This window comes from Rhipicephalus microplus, chromosome 3, assembly GCF_043290135.1.
Source record: "Rhipicephalus microplus isolate Deutch F79 chromosome 3, USDA_Rmic, whole genome shotgun sequence".
NCBI classification, from domain to species: domain Eukaryota; kingdom Metazoa; phylum Arthropoda; class Arachnida; order Ixodida; family Ixodidae; genus Rhipicephalus; species Rhipicephalus microplus.
The window spans coordinates 272,139,833-272,159,484 of record NC_134702.1 but is presented as its reverse complement, the minus strand read 5'-3'; the positions used below and the strand labels follow the sequence as shown (position 1 = coordinate 272,159,484).

The 19,652-nt window shown below is 42.8% G+C and overlaps 1 protein-coding gene across 1 annotated transcript in view; it reads right to left on the bottom strand.

Annotated features, from left to right (window-relative positions):
- Window positions 1–19,652, bottom strand: part of LOC119159806 (calcium-activated chloride channel regulator 2-like) — a 665,495-nt gene that overhangs the window by 575,096 nt on the left and 70,747 nt on the right. The window contains exon 3 of the mRNA XM_075888302.1: window positions 18,496–18,757. Within this exon, the coding sequence (XP_075744417.1) occupies window positions 18,496–18,757 (262 nt within the window). The remainder of the gene's footprint in view (window positions 1–18,495; window positions 18,758–19,652) is intronic.

The following is a 19,652-nucleotide window of genomic DNA, read 5'->3' as shown; positions in this document are numbered from 1 at the left end:
GTTATGTGTTTATAACTACATATATCAAAGTCACCCGGCACTTAGAGTAGCCTGTCAGGTGAAAAACCAGTCGCCAAATTCACAAAACTTTCTGTTGGCTACGCATTTTATTAGCAAAGAATTCTCTTATCTGGAGCGATTACTATAGCGCGGGTACAAATTTAACTTATTCGGCACTTGAGAGGGCGAGAAGGACACACTATAGCCGATGAAACGACAAGAAAAGAAAGAAGTGTGTGCCGATAATATCAAGATAGCACGCAAACGGTCTAGCATCTAGAGTATACGATGATAGCCAATGATTTGCTGCAACTAAGTTTCAGTTCCGCGAGCGTCTGCTACAGCGTTTACGGGATGCCACCTGTGTTGTAATAGACGTTTTAGTGTGCTGTGCAAAGCCAAACACTTGCCTTTCATCAATGACTGTAGCTAAAAAAGGAATTGCTTGATGACCTTAAGCAATAATCAATGCACTATCTCGCCAAGTACAAGTAAACAACACTCCAGGTGCACCACATAAATAAAACCACACATAAATCGATGCATGCAATGTTTGAAAATGTGCCTCGAATGTCTTCCCCCATTTAACGCGACCAGTTACCTTACATTTCATTGAAGCTGCGCTGCTACTTAACTAATTCGGTGCAATCTAGCACGGTATAGTGGTGAACGTAAGGGTGTTTTGTACCTATAGTCAAAGGTAGCCTTTGTTACAATATTCTTATTACAAGACACATGAGCGACTTTGGTGCCTGCAGACGAATTGTGCGGAAATAGATAACAGCAGTAATCAAATGAAATTGTGAGCGGAATTTCGCTGGTTCCATGCACCGCAGCATTTTTATAAAGCGGAACGCGAGAACGTGCATACGCTTACGCTTAGGTATATGTCTACGTAAAATGAAGGAGCCTCGTCGGGAGGTGTCTCAGTACTAATGCTTTTCACAAAACACAGTGCAAATATTTCGTCCAGCGTTGTTTGAGTGCGCAAACAAAGCAAGGGACGTGTATACGAGTCTTGAGGCCGAGAGACGTTATCACACGTGCGAAAATGATGAAAAGAGAGAGAGAGAGACTCTCGTTTCGGCTTCGCGAAAGCTTGAAATTGATAGATAATAAAGACAATTTTCTGGCCCAGCAGACGTCAGGGAAAGTCTTCGCAAAGCAGCGTCAGATGCTCGGAGAGCATAAAAAGTGGAGTACGCGTTATATGGGAGTGACAGCCACTCAGAAAGCGAGATGAAGTGTGACTGTCCTTATATGTGAGAATCAATGCTAATTAGGAGAGTTGAGTTAATGAGCCAAAACTTTCCTAAATAACGATAATGGAAGCAAACTGAGCATTCATCTAGTGAAAGTGACACTAGTGACAGTAATCTCATAATAGCTGATTAGCGTTGTCACAGGCCGATATATATTTTTATTTTCTTATTTATATTTGGCAAACTATGAGAAGGTAGCCTACGTTAGAGCCGGCTATCCCAACGTAATGACAGTAATGTACAAGAATAAATAGCGCACGGTTATACAGTCACACGTGGCGGTTTCTACGTTCTAGTAACCTTGGGCAAACGCATTCTAACTATTTTTTCTATTTTTGACAAAGTTTCACCGGACGTTTTTGCATTTGGCTTCATTCGAAGGAATGACGATATATCAGCAATAGGGCGAATGCAAGCACTGCTGCAGTGGACGAGCGGTTACAGCGCTCAACTACAATCTAGGAGGTACTTGGTTCGATTCGCAGAATCACTGAGCAGTTTTTTTTTTTTCAAGAGGTTGCCCGGCCTGACATTATGCGTGGTGGCGGGTACTAGTTTTTTTGAGAAGTAGGCTTTCGCACTTGCTTCTTTCACTCTCTTTTTGACCCAAAAGCGCTGTACTGTGCTCCTTCAAAAATTAAACAATTCAGGGTTCATAATTTTCTCCTCCATCCTCTCTTATCGCAAAAGTGTCCAGTGCTGAAATACCAATATCATACCTGGTATATTACTTTTCACGTGTTTGGATATTCGACCAGCGATCAGTTGTCACAGTGTTTTGGAGAGAATCTAGATAGGACGCTTGCGGCCAAGTTGACTGCCTTTGTCGGGACACGTTCTCGTGCTGATTTGGTGGGCATCATTACATAATGATGAATAATAAGTGTAATGTTGCTGTCAATGGTTAAAATAAAATATAGCAGTTAATAGAGTTCTGCTGAGAGGGTCCCCTATTGTCTAGAGCGGTACATAACAATGACAATTTGATTTGTGTCATAGAGAGATACTTTGCTTTTGGTTACAATAAATTTTTAAACAGAAGTTTATTTTTTGTTAACAACAGTTCCAGTACAGATGAAAGATGCAAGGACATAATTCGTGTATTCAGCTTGACTAGGTTTGTAACCTTAATAGTAATTGCCAACCGGTATTACAGTTCGCATAAATATCATACACATATACAAGCACGGGTGATAGCTTGTTTATTCTGATTAAAATTGATATGTTGAAATTGACATATTCGACCAACGCAATGTGTACAAGATATGCCATGTTGCGTAGCTATGCTCTGAACTAATATTCGCTGGTTGATTCCATTTTACCCAATTTTTTGCTCATGACTGTACATTGGCAAATGAAACAACTTCTTCGAATGCACACACTTTGTTTAAGGTTACATTTATTTTTATGCAGTAAAAAACAAATTGAAATGTATAATGGCTCAGAAGAAAAACAACTAGAAACAAATTCAGTCAAATCATTACCAAACTTACTCATCAATGATAAACGGATTCTCATTTAAGAGATACATACGTACACACACACATACCTACATACACACATAGTTACATACATACATACATACATACATACATACATACATACATACATACATACATACATACATACATACATACATACATACATACATACATACATACATACATACATACATACATACATACATACATACATACATACATACATACATACATACATACATACATACATACATACATACATACATACATACATACATACATACATACATACATACATTTCATTTCATTTCATTTCATTTCATTTATTTTCTCTCAATGCACAAGGCGTTACAGAGAGGATTGGTGAAAAAAAACAATCTGTACAAACAAGTGGAGCATGTTTAAAAAGGGTATGCGTTTATGGTACTCTTGAAGTTGGTCGGGTCAGTGATGGATGCGATGGAAGCGGGAAGGTGATTCCAGTCCGTGCTTGTTTTGGGCACGAATGAATTAAAATGGAGGTTTGTACGGCTGCTTGTAATTCCAACTTTGAAGTGGTGATCGCTACGGGATGAAATGTAGGATGGCGGCAAAAAAAGCGAGTTACTCAGTGAGTGCATGGTATGGTACAACTTGTGGAAGAGGCACAAGCGCGAGATTTTGCGGCGAAATGATAGGCTAGGTAGATTTAGGGTTGACTTCATATGGGTTACGCTTGCTGTACGGGAATAGTTCGACAAAATGAAACGAGCGGCGCGATTTTGAATTGCTTCGATGCTACTGATATGGATGTTTACGTGGGGATCCCATACAGATGATAAGAATTCTAGCTTTGGTCGGACTAATGTTTTATAGAGCAGAAGTTTCAGTTGCATCGGGGCAAGGGAGAAGTTACGGCGTAAATAACCAAGTGTGCGGTTAGCATTGTTTTTAATGAGGTCAATGTGAGACTGCCAGGAAAGGTTGTCAGAAATTGTAATGCCAAGGTACTTGTAAGAGCTAACTTTAGTAAGGAGAGAATTATTAAGTACATAGTTAGTAGAAATATTACATGTTCGACGTGAGACTCTCATTACTTTGCATTTAGTAACATTAAGGTTCATTAGCCAAGTATCGCACCAAGATCAAACATTGTCTAAGTCACACTGAAGGGCAAGGTGGTCAGAAGGGGTTTTAATTTCTCGGTAAATAACACAATCATCGGCGAAAATTTAATAGAAGAAGAGATGTTATGTGGCAAATCGTTAATGTAAATCAGGAAGAGTAGTGGGCCAAGAACGGATCCTTGGGGGACGCCAGAGTTTACGGGTGAGAGGGGAGAGTTGCATTCATTCGCAGTTACAAATTGGGAGCGGTCTATTAGAAAGCATTCAATCCATTTTAATATGTTAGCATCAAGATTAAGTTTGCTTAGTTTTAGCAGTAGCAGTTTATGGCATACACTGTCAAAAGCTTTAGCAAAGTCGAGAAAAATACAGTCAACAAGGGAAGAAGTGTCAATGGCAAGAAAAAGGTCATTAGTAAGGCAGAGAAGTTGGGTCTCGCATGAGTACTGTTTCCGGAATCCATGCTGGTGATCACTAAGGAACGAGTTGTTTTCTAAGAAAGTGATTATGTGGGAGTAGATGACGTGTTCCATGAGCTTACACGGTATACTTGTTAACGATATGGGCCTGTAATTGCGGGGGTTATGAACGTCCCCTGATTTGTGAAGAGGAACTACCTTTCCCGCTTTCCAGTCGCCCGGGAGGCAATGACATTCCAAACACTGTGTGAAAAGCTTACATAAAATGACAGATGAGTAAACAGAGGTATTATGCAAAAACTTTGCACAGATACCGTCTTCACCTGGAGCACTGGTTAATTTCATGTTTTCTATCAATTTTTGTATGCCGACACAGTCAAATAAAAGGGGTTCCATGGCAACAAAGTTGTGGGTGGGAGTATCGGGAAAGGAAAGCGCTGTAGGTTTAACAAAGCACGATGAAAACACAGAGCTTAAAATGACACAACACTCTTCTTTTGGTACACGGCTGTTATCATCATGGATTAATTCTATCGCCTTTTTTTCATTTCCCCTAATCATCTGCCAAAATTTCTGAGGGTTAGTTGCAAGCAGGGAGGGAAGCGTTTGTTGATAATAATTTTCTTTTGCGACGGATAATGCGCGAGTGTACTCGTCAGCTGCGTGATGATAAGCGGACCACCTTTCCGCGTTGTTAGTTAGCTTTGCCCTTCGAAAAATTCGTTTCTTTTTATTCAGTAGTCGTTTTAGTGTAAGCGTGAACCAAGGAGACTTTGCGTTTTGCCTAATTCTGCGGAGTGGAATAAAACGATTGGTAAGTTCTGCTACCTTCTGCTTAAACAAATTCCAGTTTTGTTGCACGGGCCTTTCCAGAAATTGCGAAAGGTAATCGTTTAGGAAAAGCTGAAGCTCATTATAATTGAAACATAGTCGGCTCTTTTGTAGTCCCTAAAAACTTTTGAGCTATCATTTCTTTTAGTTGTTTTAGTCATGTTAAAATGAATAGCTAGATGGTCGCTTACGCCCGGAATAACTGATAGGGATTTAATTAGGTCGGGATGCGTGGTCAGCACCAAGTCTAGAACTGAGGAGGTGGACGAGGTAATGCGGGTTGGAGCGTTAACCAGCTGGGTAAGGTTAAAGTCTGAACACACATCAAGAAAGGCAGCACTGTCAGCAGAAGTTGATGAAATTATTGGAAAAGGGGGAGACCACGAAACATTAGGGAAGTTAAAGTCACCTAGGAGAAACATAGGCGCAGCCGCAAACCTTACTTGCAACTTATTTAGTACATCGTGTAATTCATTTGCGAAACCGGTAGTAAGGCTAGGAGGCCGGTAGCAGCCACAAACAACGATATCTTTGTGGTTAATGCGAACACACGCGACAACAATTTCAAGCGGTGAAACAACAGGCACGCTGAACGAGCTACTCTCGTCGCTAATGGCAATCAATACGCCGCCCCCGCGCCTCGTACCCCGGTCACAGTGATAGAATTTAAACTTTTTTGAACAGTTAAATATTTCTTTATTTTCAATTTCCGCGGACAGCCAAGTTTCAGTTACTACGACGACATCAGCTAGACATGTATCTATTAGCGCAGATAGGGCATCACGCTCGTTAGTAACACTTCGAGAATTACATAGCAAAAAAGAAAATTCATGAGCTCGAAAATGCTTCTCTAGCTATCGATGTGAGGGAGGAGCGCTGGCCCCTGCGCATTCTGCATTGCTTACTTCGGGAGCAACGTGGACGGGGTTATCATAAATAGGTCCTGCCTCGGTTACACGATCGGTGACCGGACAATAAACGTAGGCTTTCTTGTTGATTAGTATCTTGTTATACTTCAAGTAATATGGCTGCCCAGTGCTTTTCGCGAAATTTAAAAGCTTTTTCTGCACGTGGCGCGTAGCCTTGCAGAAATCTTCGCTAACTAATACATACATACATACATACATACATACATACATACATACATACATACATACATACATACATACATACATACATACATACATACATACATACATACATACATACATACATACATACATACATACATACATACATACATACATACATACATACATACATACATACATACATACATACATACATACATACATACATACATACATACATACATACATACATACATACATACATACATACATACATACATACATACATACATACATACATACATACATACATACATACATACATACATACATACATACATACATACATACATACATACATACATACATACATACATACATACATACATACATACATACATACATACACTGAGGTGTAAATATTAAGATGAATGGCTATAAAACAACAATTCTAATACACTCATTTTGAATATATAGAAAGTAACTTACGAGAGAAATCCACCAGCACTGTTATGTCTGAACTCGGTGTTTCTCGAACCATCTCGGAAAAGCTTGATGCACACTTTCTGCTGCTGCCCAGTTAGAAGCAGTTTTATAGGAAACACAAGAATAAAGCCCTTGGCAATGTCATGAAAAAGAAAAAGGCTGTGGATCAATATTTTTGCATGTCTGCAATATTACTGTTTATTTACATGGCTTGGTTCATTCACAACACATTAACAAAGCATGTTAGGACACTTGGGCTGAAAGTCGGCACAGCGCAAATACATTGCAGAAAATACATGAATAATAAAATTACAAGCTAATAAGCTCCTTGGTGCAAACAGTGTTTATATTGACAGCTATACACCCCGTTTCGTTTCCCGAAAACACTCCTCTAAAAGACTTCAAAGTTTGCACACCGACACATTTCCCATACAGCTGTCTGTTAATCAGCTTAAAAAAAATTCATTTCACTGGTGAGCAAAAACTGTACACTAATTATGTGATGTGATGCTCCAGTGCACTGCATGCATGTCTTGCTGTTGTCCTCAAGTGCGATGTTGCTCAGCACATATGTATAAAATCACAACTAATACTGTGTCACTGCAAAGTAAGTACGCGTCATATGCATGAAACAGAGACCACAATAAAAGATTATGAGAACATTTATCGTAACGAAGTTCCGAAACTGTTAACACATTTCCATAGAGGTTTGACAGCTCATCTGAGAATACTAAAAATGGTTAAAACTCATTGTTACTTCCACTAACAAAATAGTTTAAGATGCCAGCTTCAATATTAGAGTATACCAGTACCTTTGCAGGGCTAAACTATTGGACAGGCACCTAGAAAAGGACATTTAAATGCATGCTGTAGCGACATATAAATTAAAATAAATACTTTTATTTCTAGTCTGAGTTACGCTGCATAGATGATAAGTCACTTGCATCGTACACAATTACATTATGAACAAACCTATCCGAGCGAAGTATACTATAAAAAAGTTATACTTACACAATAGAAACAGAGAATTTGACTTTTGAAGGACGAACAGGCAGTGGGATAACAATACACAAGCACTAAAATCTACTGTTTGATATACTAAAAGTAGTGATGCTCCTCTTCCTTCCAAATGAAATAATCCACATTGATTCCATTCCCAGAGCTTATATTCATATGGCATCATTAGTGCTATACAAATGAATGCATACTGAAAGATTATACCGACTAAGTACAAGATTACCATCCATGGCTTTACTTCTTGTACTACAAAGAATCCAAACACAGTTACCATTGCCGACCATGCATGCTGTTATTCATGGCAATTAAATGCAGATACACGCAGGCACTAACATGCATGTTAAAAACTTCAGCTCAAAATTATTTGCCCACTAACACTACAGCAGCTTTTAAAATGGTCTCGTAGTTTGGTATCTTCTATCCAAAATTTAAATAATTTGGAATGCAAGCAAAGTAACTGCTGAATTATGCACTGCTAAAAAGTTAAACTGCAGCTGCACAGAATGTTACTACGTATACAATTCAAACTGCTCCTGACACCACACTGTGCTCTTTCTACTGTCATAAATTTTGAGCAGGAGAACAGTCGCTGGCAGTCCCTTTCTACTTGCTGGTCTTCTGTGCCCTGTTCTTGATACAGTGTACATGAACGTGGAGCACCTGATCGCTTGTTACTGCTGGAACTAAGAAAAATACAGATCATTGTTACAACCATGCTACATGCAAAAGTCTACAGTTGTTAAAGATGTGTTCATATTTACAGATGTCGCATTTTCAGAAGACGATGACAAGCCTCAACACGAACACAAATACTGAAGACAGCAAATATATTTTAATATGATACAAGAGCAAAACTACAATGGTAGAGATGAAGGCATGAAACTTCTGCCAGGCATAGTAAGCCAATAAAGTTTCTTCTATTTCGACTCTACACTAGGTTCAAGAAGCAGATCACGAATAACTTCACTAAGAAACACAAGTTACACTACATTACAACACAACAGCTAATGTTCATAATTTTAAGGCTGTCTAACAAAGCCAGCTCACCATACCACGTATGGTAGCCAATGGGCATACCAGAAGACACAAAGCACTTGTTGATTATGAGCGTGCTTGTTGCTGACATCTAATATTTCAAACTAAGAAAACCTTTCAAAAATTCACTTCATCAGGGGAAAAAATCGTACGCAACAAACACAACGGGCTCCTACAGGTGCCACCAACACTCACCATTATTGTTGATATCAGTGTCTTGCCGGATGGATATGCTGTGTCCTGCACAGAACACCAAAGGAGAGGGCTCTATAACTTGGCTTGCATGTGTGCTGGCTGCATCGCACTGCTGCAGAAGTAGGCTAGCCTCAGACAGAGAGAAGAGGACCCATGGCTTTGAAACACACTCAACGTTACCTTGACGTTGAGTGTGTTTCTTCAATTCATAGTAGGTCAGGTAGAATTTGTAGAAAAAATATATCACTATGCAATCGTGGTGAACACATTCCGCTGAAACACAACATGCCACAGCACTGAGAGAGAAAAAGCTACATCAAGTAGAAGATGCAGCTACAGGCCCTATGTCGTGTGAGGCTTGTTCAATAGGTCTGTCTCTTTGCAAGTTGTGAACAGCCAGGCGATTTTCGCCCCCCTTGCTATTTCCTACCACAGGTCTTGATCCACAGTGTGAATCACAAGCTCGACAGCTCAATAAAAAATTAAAGTGTTAGTGCTCGTTCAAAAGCACGAGCTTTTGAGCCTCAGATGATTGGAGTTTCATTCATAAGCTGCAGGCTTTCAACTTTCAGCATTATCAATTATCTCGCAATTTAGTTCTATAGATGTTGAATAAGAATTATGTGTAAGAATATTACAGGTATCCATTGAAAGCAACCATGCTTGGGTTTTCAAATTGTGCACAGTAAGTGGTGTTCGCTTAGTCGTATGTATTAAAGAAAAACTAACCTTCCTGCCAGCCGTTAGGCGGTTTTGTGCCCTCGAAGCTCCCAAGCAGATCACAATCCTTCCAGATGAGGCTGCCATGCATGCTTTTAGGCCACATCCAAGTCCTCTAAATGATAACAGCCCCAGCAGTGACATTGACTTGCACAGTTAGTAAGAACGTGTCCTTCCTATTTTTAAGCAGGTGCTCCAAGTCATGATGAGGCTTTATGTGCCAGTGTGTGCAACCGATGCATCACAGGACCTTAACGAACTAATCGTCGTGATCTGTGAGGAGCCAAAAACGAGGTATTTAAAAACAATCATTAAAAGGACTCACTTCTAATACTTATTTGACGAAGCTATCACTTCATCAAGGTGACTAAATCTGCTATATTCACTTTGAAACAAACTTAAGTCTCATGTAAAGTTTACGTACCACAATATATACGTCCTAGTGAAATATAGTGCAACCACAGCAGTAATCGTCTATAGAATTATTTTTCAAAATAACATAAATTCCTCAAGTGCAGCCTGACTCCTGAAAAATAAATTCACATTAACTTTCCAACTATCAAACCTGGTAAGTCGACACGGCCATCCTAATAATCAAACAAAAGCTCACTTATATAAAATTACGAAAACTTCTATGTATTTGCGCGCCTCTCCATAACATATGTAAGCATATAACAGTAGTAGTAAATTTTTTATGCTTGAACTTAACATAGGGAAACATTGTCTAATGGGCTTAAAAACTTGCACAGGTTATAGTACTGCGTGAATAGCAACAAATTTTGTTCTGCAAGGTCAACTCACCGATGCCAGCATTTAGTAGCCGTCAGCAGTGTCATGAGGAACCAAGTGTGCCCTAGGGCCAACAGGCAAAGGACATCTGCAGACTAGAAGCTGCCGATGAAATCAATGAAGGGCTGACCAGGCGTGCACGTCCATTAATATGGTGTAAGAACTGGCCATGACCGGCTGTTGTCAAGGCTCTAGGGCCATGCAAAACGGCAGCCACACGAACTCAAAAGCCTGTAGTTAGTCGGTACTGGTCTACAACTTCATGCAAAGCAAGGCACCGGTGAAATCTTTCCTGTTTCTGGGGGCCGGAGGAAAGCTTGATAATCACGGGCTCTCGCTCCACATAGAACTCTCAAGTTCTTACCGAAGAACAGTCTAGGCGCGCTGCCAAAGTAACACAATCCACAACAGAATGTGGCATCTCGCAGCTTCGGTTCATCACATCACAGCGCTAGGACTATGGTTATCACAGAAAGAAGTGACTAGTTAACAAACAAAAGCGCCAAACTCCACCACCGCAACATCACAGGGCAAAACAGTTATCAACGCTGTCTTTCAATTTTCGGTCACACGAGCACAGCTTCTTCACAAGTCTTGGAAACGCTAACACAGCACCACTCTTCACATTGAACATCGTTTCACTTTCGAACACTTGACTGCTCACAATAAAATATAAGCGTACGGGCTAACCAGTGGCGAAGCAAGAACCGAACACAGCGCGTACTTCAAAGTTTCCGTACGGACTTGCGGTCACTCAAGTAACGTGCCAAAACGCTGTCAATCCGAAGTGTCGCACATCACCCAACAGAGAGACTGGAAAGTCAAGCGAACGAACTGTTACCGGCACACAAACACACATTTCAGGCTTCTCGAGTGCTAGTTGCCGTCGATACATCGGCGCCGATCCCCGCTTGATAAACACACTGATGCACAGGCTTCGCTGCGCTTCACCGTACACCATTGCACTGCCACAGCTTTCCACACTGCTTACACGCACCGAAAGAGCTGCCGTAATCACGCCGCATCCGGTCGAACGCTGAAGTAACTCATGCGAGAACCATTTGCTAAAATTTGCACCAACTGATAATTTGTTTAGGATGCCATGTTGCTTTCGACAACTGCGCATCACGTAAGAGAGCTCTTAGAAAGTACTTGCTCATTTTTCATGGCGTCACAAAATTTGCTCTTATGTGCGAGGGGGTTGGTATGGCAATCACAACAGGCGTGCCAGATGAAAGAAATGTTTCGGCAACGTCACGGAGTGAGCTAATGTTGAGGTATTGCTTGACAACCAATCACAAGCTGTGCCTGTCGGCCAAGCCGTCGTTCGCTCGCGTTTGTCATCTGCGTAGATCAGAGCATGCGACGGGGGATTGGCCTTCGCAACGCAATTATTCCCAGCTCAAGTGATCGCTGCGTCGGACAAAATACATTTCAGTCACTCGCTCTACCTTTGAATTACGTTTGTGCGCCAAGTTAAACGGCTGGTAATTGTCGCTGGGACAAATTAAGCCAAGGTTTGCTCCAGAATCGTGAGGGTTTGCATAATTCCGGTGTCATTTAAAGTTACTAAGGTCATTTTATCCCGACTGCTTGCCATATTAATCCAATTCATATCGGTTTCTGAACAGTGAAGGTCAAAATGTTTGGTTTTTTTGTAGTTCCATGCGTAATCACGCACACCCCTAATACGCTGCGGTTTACAAACGACGCGTCATTCCAGATCGTCCCAAAGTGTATCTACAGCTTAGAAAATTGAAATTGCTCCAGCCACAGTTCAAAAATAGAGCCCGACGTTTCGAGACCGACTCGGTCCCTTCCTCAGGGGGTGACTGTCTTGGTCATGGAAGTGTCGTCGCGTCGTGTTCTCTCACCACGGCTCCGGCTTTCCCTTTCCACCACGTTTCGGAGACCGTGAACGTACACCGAAGGCATTGTTCCCAGCGAGCGGTTCACGTTGGCAGGCGTATGCTGAATGTGCCAAGACTCGAGCAAGAGCCTCTTTCCCAAATTCCGTTCTGTTTCAATAACAGAAGCGCCGTCTAAGTCAATTTTATGGTCGTGCTTCTCGCAGTGCTCCGCCAGAGCGCTACGTTGCACTTCTATCTTCCTGACGTCGTTCTTGTGTTGGCGCATTCTTTCCGGGAAACACTTGCTCACGCCTATGTAGCTGGCTGGACACTCAGAACACGACACTTTGTAGACAACGCCCGGGTGTAGCTCCCTCGGAGGTCGGTCTTTCGGCCGTGGTAGCAAGCGAGCGAGCGTCGAAACAGGTTTATGGATTACCGTGACCCCGGCTTTTCCTAGGACTCTCGAGAGCTGTTCACTTATGCCCGGCACATATGGAATGGCGACGCGGTTGTTTGTCGTCTTCGTTTCTCTCGTGTGCGGTGGTGTGGCCAGGGCGGAAAGGGGGTCGGGCGGTGTGTCGCTTGCAGGTGTCTTTCCGCGGTGCGGTGGTTGTCGTCTCGACAAACGGCGTGCCGCCCGGCGGATGAACGCTTCTGTGTAGCCATTCCTTCGTAGCTCGGCGACAATCCTCTTTTCTTCTTTCTTCCTCTCACCTTCCGACGTGCAGATTACTCGTGCACGTGAAAGGAGTGCCGAAACCACTGAAGCTTTGTGGGCAGTTGGATGACAGGACGCAAAATGCAAATACCTGCCGGTGTGAGTTGGCTTTCTATACACCGAAAAGGTCATGCGCTCGCCTTGTCGTCTGACTAAAACATCGAGAAACGGAAGCGCCCCGTCTCGCTCTCGTTCCACCGTGAACTGTATCACCGATCTCTGAAATACAGCTGTATTTCAGATATCGCACCCGTCGGACAGTTAGAGCCAATCGAAGTATACTAAAGCACAGGCTTTATGAACCGCTCACTAAAAAGTTCCTCTCATTTATTATTTCCAGTAGCGTGCAAGAATGTGCATGAAAGTGCTCTCATTAACCTCTTTGGTGGAAATTTCTACAAATTAGGCAAGGATATCGAGTCGTTCTTTTAGTTTATGAGATGGGGCGCAACACAATAACATAACAAATAAGGTTTATCATATGCCATGCCGCGTTCGAATGCACTGACCATTCACGTCACACGTTGGTTTTGATCCAACCACCAAACTTTACATGCATGATTTTACGTTCTTGACGCCCAATGTGATTGTTCTATTACTGTGACTTCGAACTTATTGGACGTTGGTGGTTGTCAATACCATCCACTGCGTACAAAGAAAACAACACACGAAACTCAAAGCGCCGAAAGGAATTAAAACACACCAGCAGTCATCAGCCAGCCCTTCATGGGCGTGAGATAACTCAAAACCAGCCAGGGCACCAAAGTATACCGCTGCGGTGGCAGGTTCTAAGTAACCACATTGTTCCTAATAGTGGTCCGGACCACTCTTAGTATTTTTCCTTAGCAACGCTGTTTTCACGCAAAATTTTGCTTTGTAAATTCACTTACGAGCACTTATCTGTGACGTAGGCAAACATAGCAACTGCATCACCATCATTTTCATTTTCATTTCATTTTTCATTTCACTTTATTCTCAATTCCAACATTATAGATCAAAAAACTGTTTGGACATCGTTGACATATTCCCGGGCAGTCACAGTGCGCTTTATTGCAGCGGCCGATGTGACAACGATGGCCTCTTACGACGTTTTTTTCGTTTCGTGAATCGACTTACGCAACAATTTTTTTCTTGCGCTAAAATGTTTTCGTCAGTGAGTTTTGTGAATGTGGCCCCAGGCAAACTTCTCCAGCTCTACATTGGAATATTTATCTCTCTCTTCTTCAAGAAGTTTCACATGGCAGACATGGTCAAATGCCTTTGAAACATTTAGTAATGTTGTCTATTTGTGCTTGGTCATTTATTCTTTTAGCGAAATTATGCAAGGTTTCTACAAGTTGTGTAACGTTAGACAGGTCAGCCCTGAAGCCATGTTGATAGGGGTAGAGAATATTGTTTTTCTCAACAAACTAAGTAATAGATTTTATTATAATACGCACCAATATTTTGCAGCAAGTACGTATAAACGAAATGGGCCTTTACTTAGACGGACAACATCTATTACCATATTTATAGACAGGCACTATTTTTGCAATTTTTCATTCGGCTGGTAGGCATTGTTCTAAAACAGATTTGTTGTAAAGAAGACGCAAGTATTTGCTTACAGGTTCGGCTTAGCGTTTTAGGAAGCAGTTTGGGATAGAGCACTGCATGGGCGGATTTTTCCGGCCCGAGCCCGGCCCAGCCCGAAAATTTCACGCTCCGGCCCACCCGAGCCCGGCCCGGTGTTTTTAAGTTTGGCCCATTTCCAGCCCGGCCCGTTTCAGCCAAATATACCTTGAACAAATGCGAGACACTCTCATTCTAAGGTTATTTTTAATGTGCCTTGCTCACACAAACTATATTGTTGCGAGTGTTTAGGAACTTCTCTCAGTGTCACGACTTTATGTGGCACACTAAGGGTTATCGGTTGATTACGCCCGAAACACTTTTTTCAAAATATTTGCGCAGTTATGTACATATTATGTTTGTGGTCATAGCTGGCTGTCTCATGTCTGCAGTGATGGCCACAGAATTTTATTTTTGCAATTCAAAGAATCATTACGAAAAATACTACCCACATGAGGGGGGGAAATGGCAGACACATAGTTTGAGTCTACACAAATTGCATGCGAGTCGTAATTGTTGAGTAAATGTTACACATCTCCTGCAAACGCTATATATTATGCCTATTTTTGCGTAACATACACATTGACTAAGACAAGCAGCACGGGCACAATTTGTTACGCCTTGCAACAAAATATCGCAGCATAACTACGCCATCATTGGCGATGAGTGGGGAAAAGCGTCCGTCATCCGTTCGTTTATGCGTTCGTTGTTCTGTCTGTTCGTGCACCCGTTCGCCCGTGCGTCCATATGTGCGTTCATGCGTTCGTCCGTGCATATATCCATGCAATCATCCGTCCAACCTTCCGTTCGTCCATATGCCCATCCATGCATTGGTTCGTGTGTGCGTACGTGTGTCTGTTTCTCTCTCTGTCCGTGCTTCCGTCCACGCGTCCGTGCGTCCGTCCTTGCGCCCTTCTGTCCTAGCTATCTCTTCGTTATATGGACGATTGCTTTTGCGTCATGAAGACGTCTGAAATTGAACACTTCAGACAACATCTAAATTGCGTGCCCCAAGCCACATAATTCACGGCCGAGTGGGAAAGTGCCCACTGCCTGCCCTTTCTCGACCTCCAGGTGGCAAGAAAGCGCAAAGGCCTGAAGTTCTCCGTTCACAGGAAGCCAACGCACACCGGCCGCTACTTTCAATATGATTCATCTCACACCACCTGCCACAAGGCATTGGTTGTGACCATGCTACTCCAGAAAGCTAAGGCCCGCCGCGGTGGTTTAGTGGCTAAGGTACTCGGCTGCTGACCCACAGGTCGCGGGATTGAATTCCGGCAGCGGTCGCTGCGATTTCGATTAAGGCGGAAATGTTGTAGGTTCATGTGCTCAGATTTGGGTGCACGTGGAAGAACCACAGGTGGTCTATATTTTTGGAGCCCTCCACTACGGCGTCTCTCATATTCATGTGGTGGTTTTCGGACACTAAACCTCACATATAATTCAATCAATCCAGAGGGCTAAGAACATATGCTTAAATGACACGGAGTGAAAGAAAGAAGAGGCCCGCGTATTTGTGGACCTCAGAAAAAGAGGATATCCAAAAAACTTCATTCGAGCCGCCACCCGCCGCGCAGAGCAACAGAGAATACGAGAACCCCAATAAGTATTATTTGGCTGCCCTCCCAAACGCGTACCGGTCCCATACGTTCAAGGAAACAGCAAGATGTTGGCGCGGATCTTCAAAAAAGAATGGGTTTGCAACGCGCGAGTGCCTTCGTGTACGCTGGGCCACCTCCTCCCCCAGCTGAAAGACCGTCCAACAATGAAAGAACCCCCGGTGTCGTTTACAAAATCGCGTGCGCTGAGTGCCCTTCTTCTTATGTCGGCGAGACAAAAAACCTGTCGGAACTACTCAAACAACACGCCAATAACGTGCCGAAGCTCTACAAAGAGCGCAGCGCAGTTGCCGAGAACGCTGATCCATTGGAGCAGCAGATAAATTTTGAAGCAGTGGCCATGCATGAAAGCAAGGCTAACTGCAGGAGAAGGTTAATACTTTAGTGGTGGCATATAATGCGAACGGCCCAAAAGATCAACCGCTCTCTCGGAATTGTTCCCACGGTATACAAATGGACTGCGCTCCACGGCAAGCCGACACAGAGAAAGAGAGGGGGGGGGGGGGGGGAATTTCATGAACCACCCCACGAGTGCTTTGAAGACGCCGCTGCTACGCAGTCCCAGTTCCCCTGAGGATGGAACCAAGTCGGTTCCGAAACACGGGTTTTTTTTTTTCAAAAACTTTTGGTTGGAGCCTAAATCATTTCCCCGTTTTCATACCCAACCAGAGAGACATCTGTCGAATTTTTACATTCAAGTCTATTTGAAAAGCAGTTGCAAGACCTGGCGTGGCTCTGGGATATATTACTTTGCTGCCAAGTAGAATGCCGAGGTTTGATTCCTGCTGAAACCCTGACATCTTTACATTCGTCGGCTCAACGCACCCGATGGTGGCTTTTTCTTAACATTCACACATTAAAAATACCCATGCGTGTTCTCGCCGATCAATGGTACATATGAACTGTCAATCACCTGTGGCACATGCACGCATACCAGTGGCATATACTGGCACGTGGGTATATGCCAGTGTCTGGAGGCAAGTGACTAGTACGCGACGTTATTGTGGCATTATTCATGTCATGACCCGCTAATCATATTCGTGAAACCATGTTACCCTCACAAAATAATTTTGGTTTGCCCCAAGTTAAGGGGTTGATCACGGAAGCGTCCACACATGTGCAGATAGATAGATAGATAGATAGATAGATAGATAGATAGATAGATAGATAGATAGATAGATAGATAGATAGATAGATAGATAGATAGATAGATAGATAGATAGATAGATAGATAGATAGATAGATAGATAGATAGATAGATAGATAGATAGATAGATAGATAGATAGATAGATAGATAGATAGATAGATAGATAGATAGATAGATAGATAGATAGATAGATAGATAGATAGATAGATAGATAGATAGATAGATAGATAGATAGATAGATAGATAGATGCTAAAAGTGCTTGCAGTATGTAAAAAATGCTTCGCAGGTAATGATTTCGACAAATAATCGCCTCGTGAGTTATAAAAAAAATTACTGCATATTCACGGGGTGAATGATGATGAATTGGCGAAGCTCCGGAGGGATTCATCGGTAAACTGTGAATCTTCCGTGTAATTCGCCCAGTCGATCATCATGTAAAGACGTGAGAAACGCTGTGTGTGTATATACACAAATCAACTTTTATTTGTTCTTAGACGATGGATGGCTTGCGATGTCCCTTGCCTCGCGCGCTCGCACATCGGGATTCTGTCTGCGAGCGCGCGCTGCTGCCGCCTTGGGCTCTCTCCGCTGTGCAGCCTTATCCATCCGGCGACTCCGAGCACGCGCCAACAGCGAACGGATTTTATTACAACGCTCCCCCTAGCGCTCCCCCTAGCACTAAATCGAACGATTGCCTTCAACCAATGACACGCGCCATATGTGACATCATTCCTATTTCATAAGATCTCGCGTCTTTCATCAACTACAAGTACCGCTTTCTAGTTTATAACATCTTGCATCTTTTCATCATCAGCTACAAGTACCACCATCTAGTAAACACTACAAGAACTAAACGAGAGGTGGCTACATACAGGAGACGGTACCGCCATCTAGTGAACACTGCAAGAACTAAACTAGAGGTGGCTACATACAGGGGACGGTACCGCCATCTAGTGAACACTGCAAGAACTAAACTAGAGGTGGCTACATACAGGCTACAGGGGACGCACAGCCCACGCCCTAAGGAGCTTCGCCCCTAAAACCTAATTTTCGCTTAAACCTCAAGCTTCTCCTTTACTCGATGACGCCGCCCTTTGGCGGGCGGAGGGCTTCGTGATGTCGGTGAGCACTCACCTGCTTGGGCGTTACGGAGAGCGTCGGCGGGCAGCAGCGTGTACTCGCCCGGTTGGCCACATGAACGCGGCTGAACGGTGCGCGGCCATTGCGCTTCCTCGTTGCTCACAATGCGGATGGGCGCATTCGCACGGACTGAGGCCAGTGTGTCGCCGTGCTCAGCTGGTGGCCAATGGGGAGGCAACGCGATGGTGACATCACGAAACTGCACCAGGCCTTGAGTGGCACGATGGAGAAAAGCCGAGGAACGTGATAGGACCGTCTGCAAACGAGGCGCACTCATGTAAAACACGAGCCTTTTTTAAGATCATGACATTACTGAGTTTTAGCAGGTATTAGTGAACTAACATGAACCAAGACCCACACAAGGTGTAGATAAAAAGAATGCTATATGCGGTGTTACCCCCCAAACATGATATAAATAACAGTAAAAATCAGACTTTAGGCAATAAAATATTTTGTTCATTGAAGGTGAAGTTGAATTTCATAATTATTCTCTTTGTCAAAAAAGGAGAGGGAATTAAAAGCCACTCAAGCGGCTTGACAAGGACGCCGACACCGTCGTACATGGCAGTGCAGTGAACATTCACAAATAAAAATGTAATCGAAAACTCAAAATGCTACAGATAATCAAAGTTGAAAATAATGCAATAGCTAAAACAGGCAATAGCGATACTTTAGCTAAAAAACAAATTGCCTAAAATATCGCTTAACACAACAGAAATACGTAAATCCGGGCGTAAATTCGACCCTGCGTGTTCTGTCATTCTGTGGGGATTTGACCCATAGAGTAACGTTCAATATCTTTATTAGATGTGTCAAAGGGATTAAAGTCATTATTAGAAAGTAGATTTAGTTGCGTTGCGCTCGCCCTACTCATAGATTGGCAAGAGTTTTAGTGAACAGCCTATGTTTTGCGTTTGTGGCTAAATGCCTATAAATACCTGTTTGCAAAATTGGTGCTTGTATGACTGCTATTTACCCTAATTTACGCTTTCAGGTGCGTTTTGAGACCATTTTTCACGCTACCGGGCAAAATTGACTGTTCAGAGCTCTACTAACTTTCACTTAGTCTCAACCGCCTTCCGGAAAACAAGGAATAGCAGGAATGAGTTGCGGCACGCTTGTCACATACTCTGCCGCAGTGAGGGGGCCCG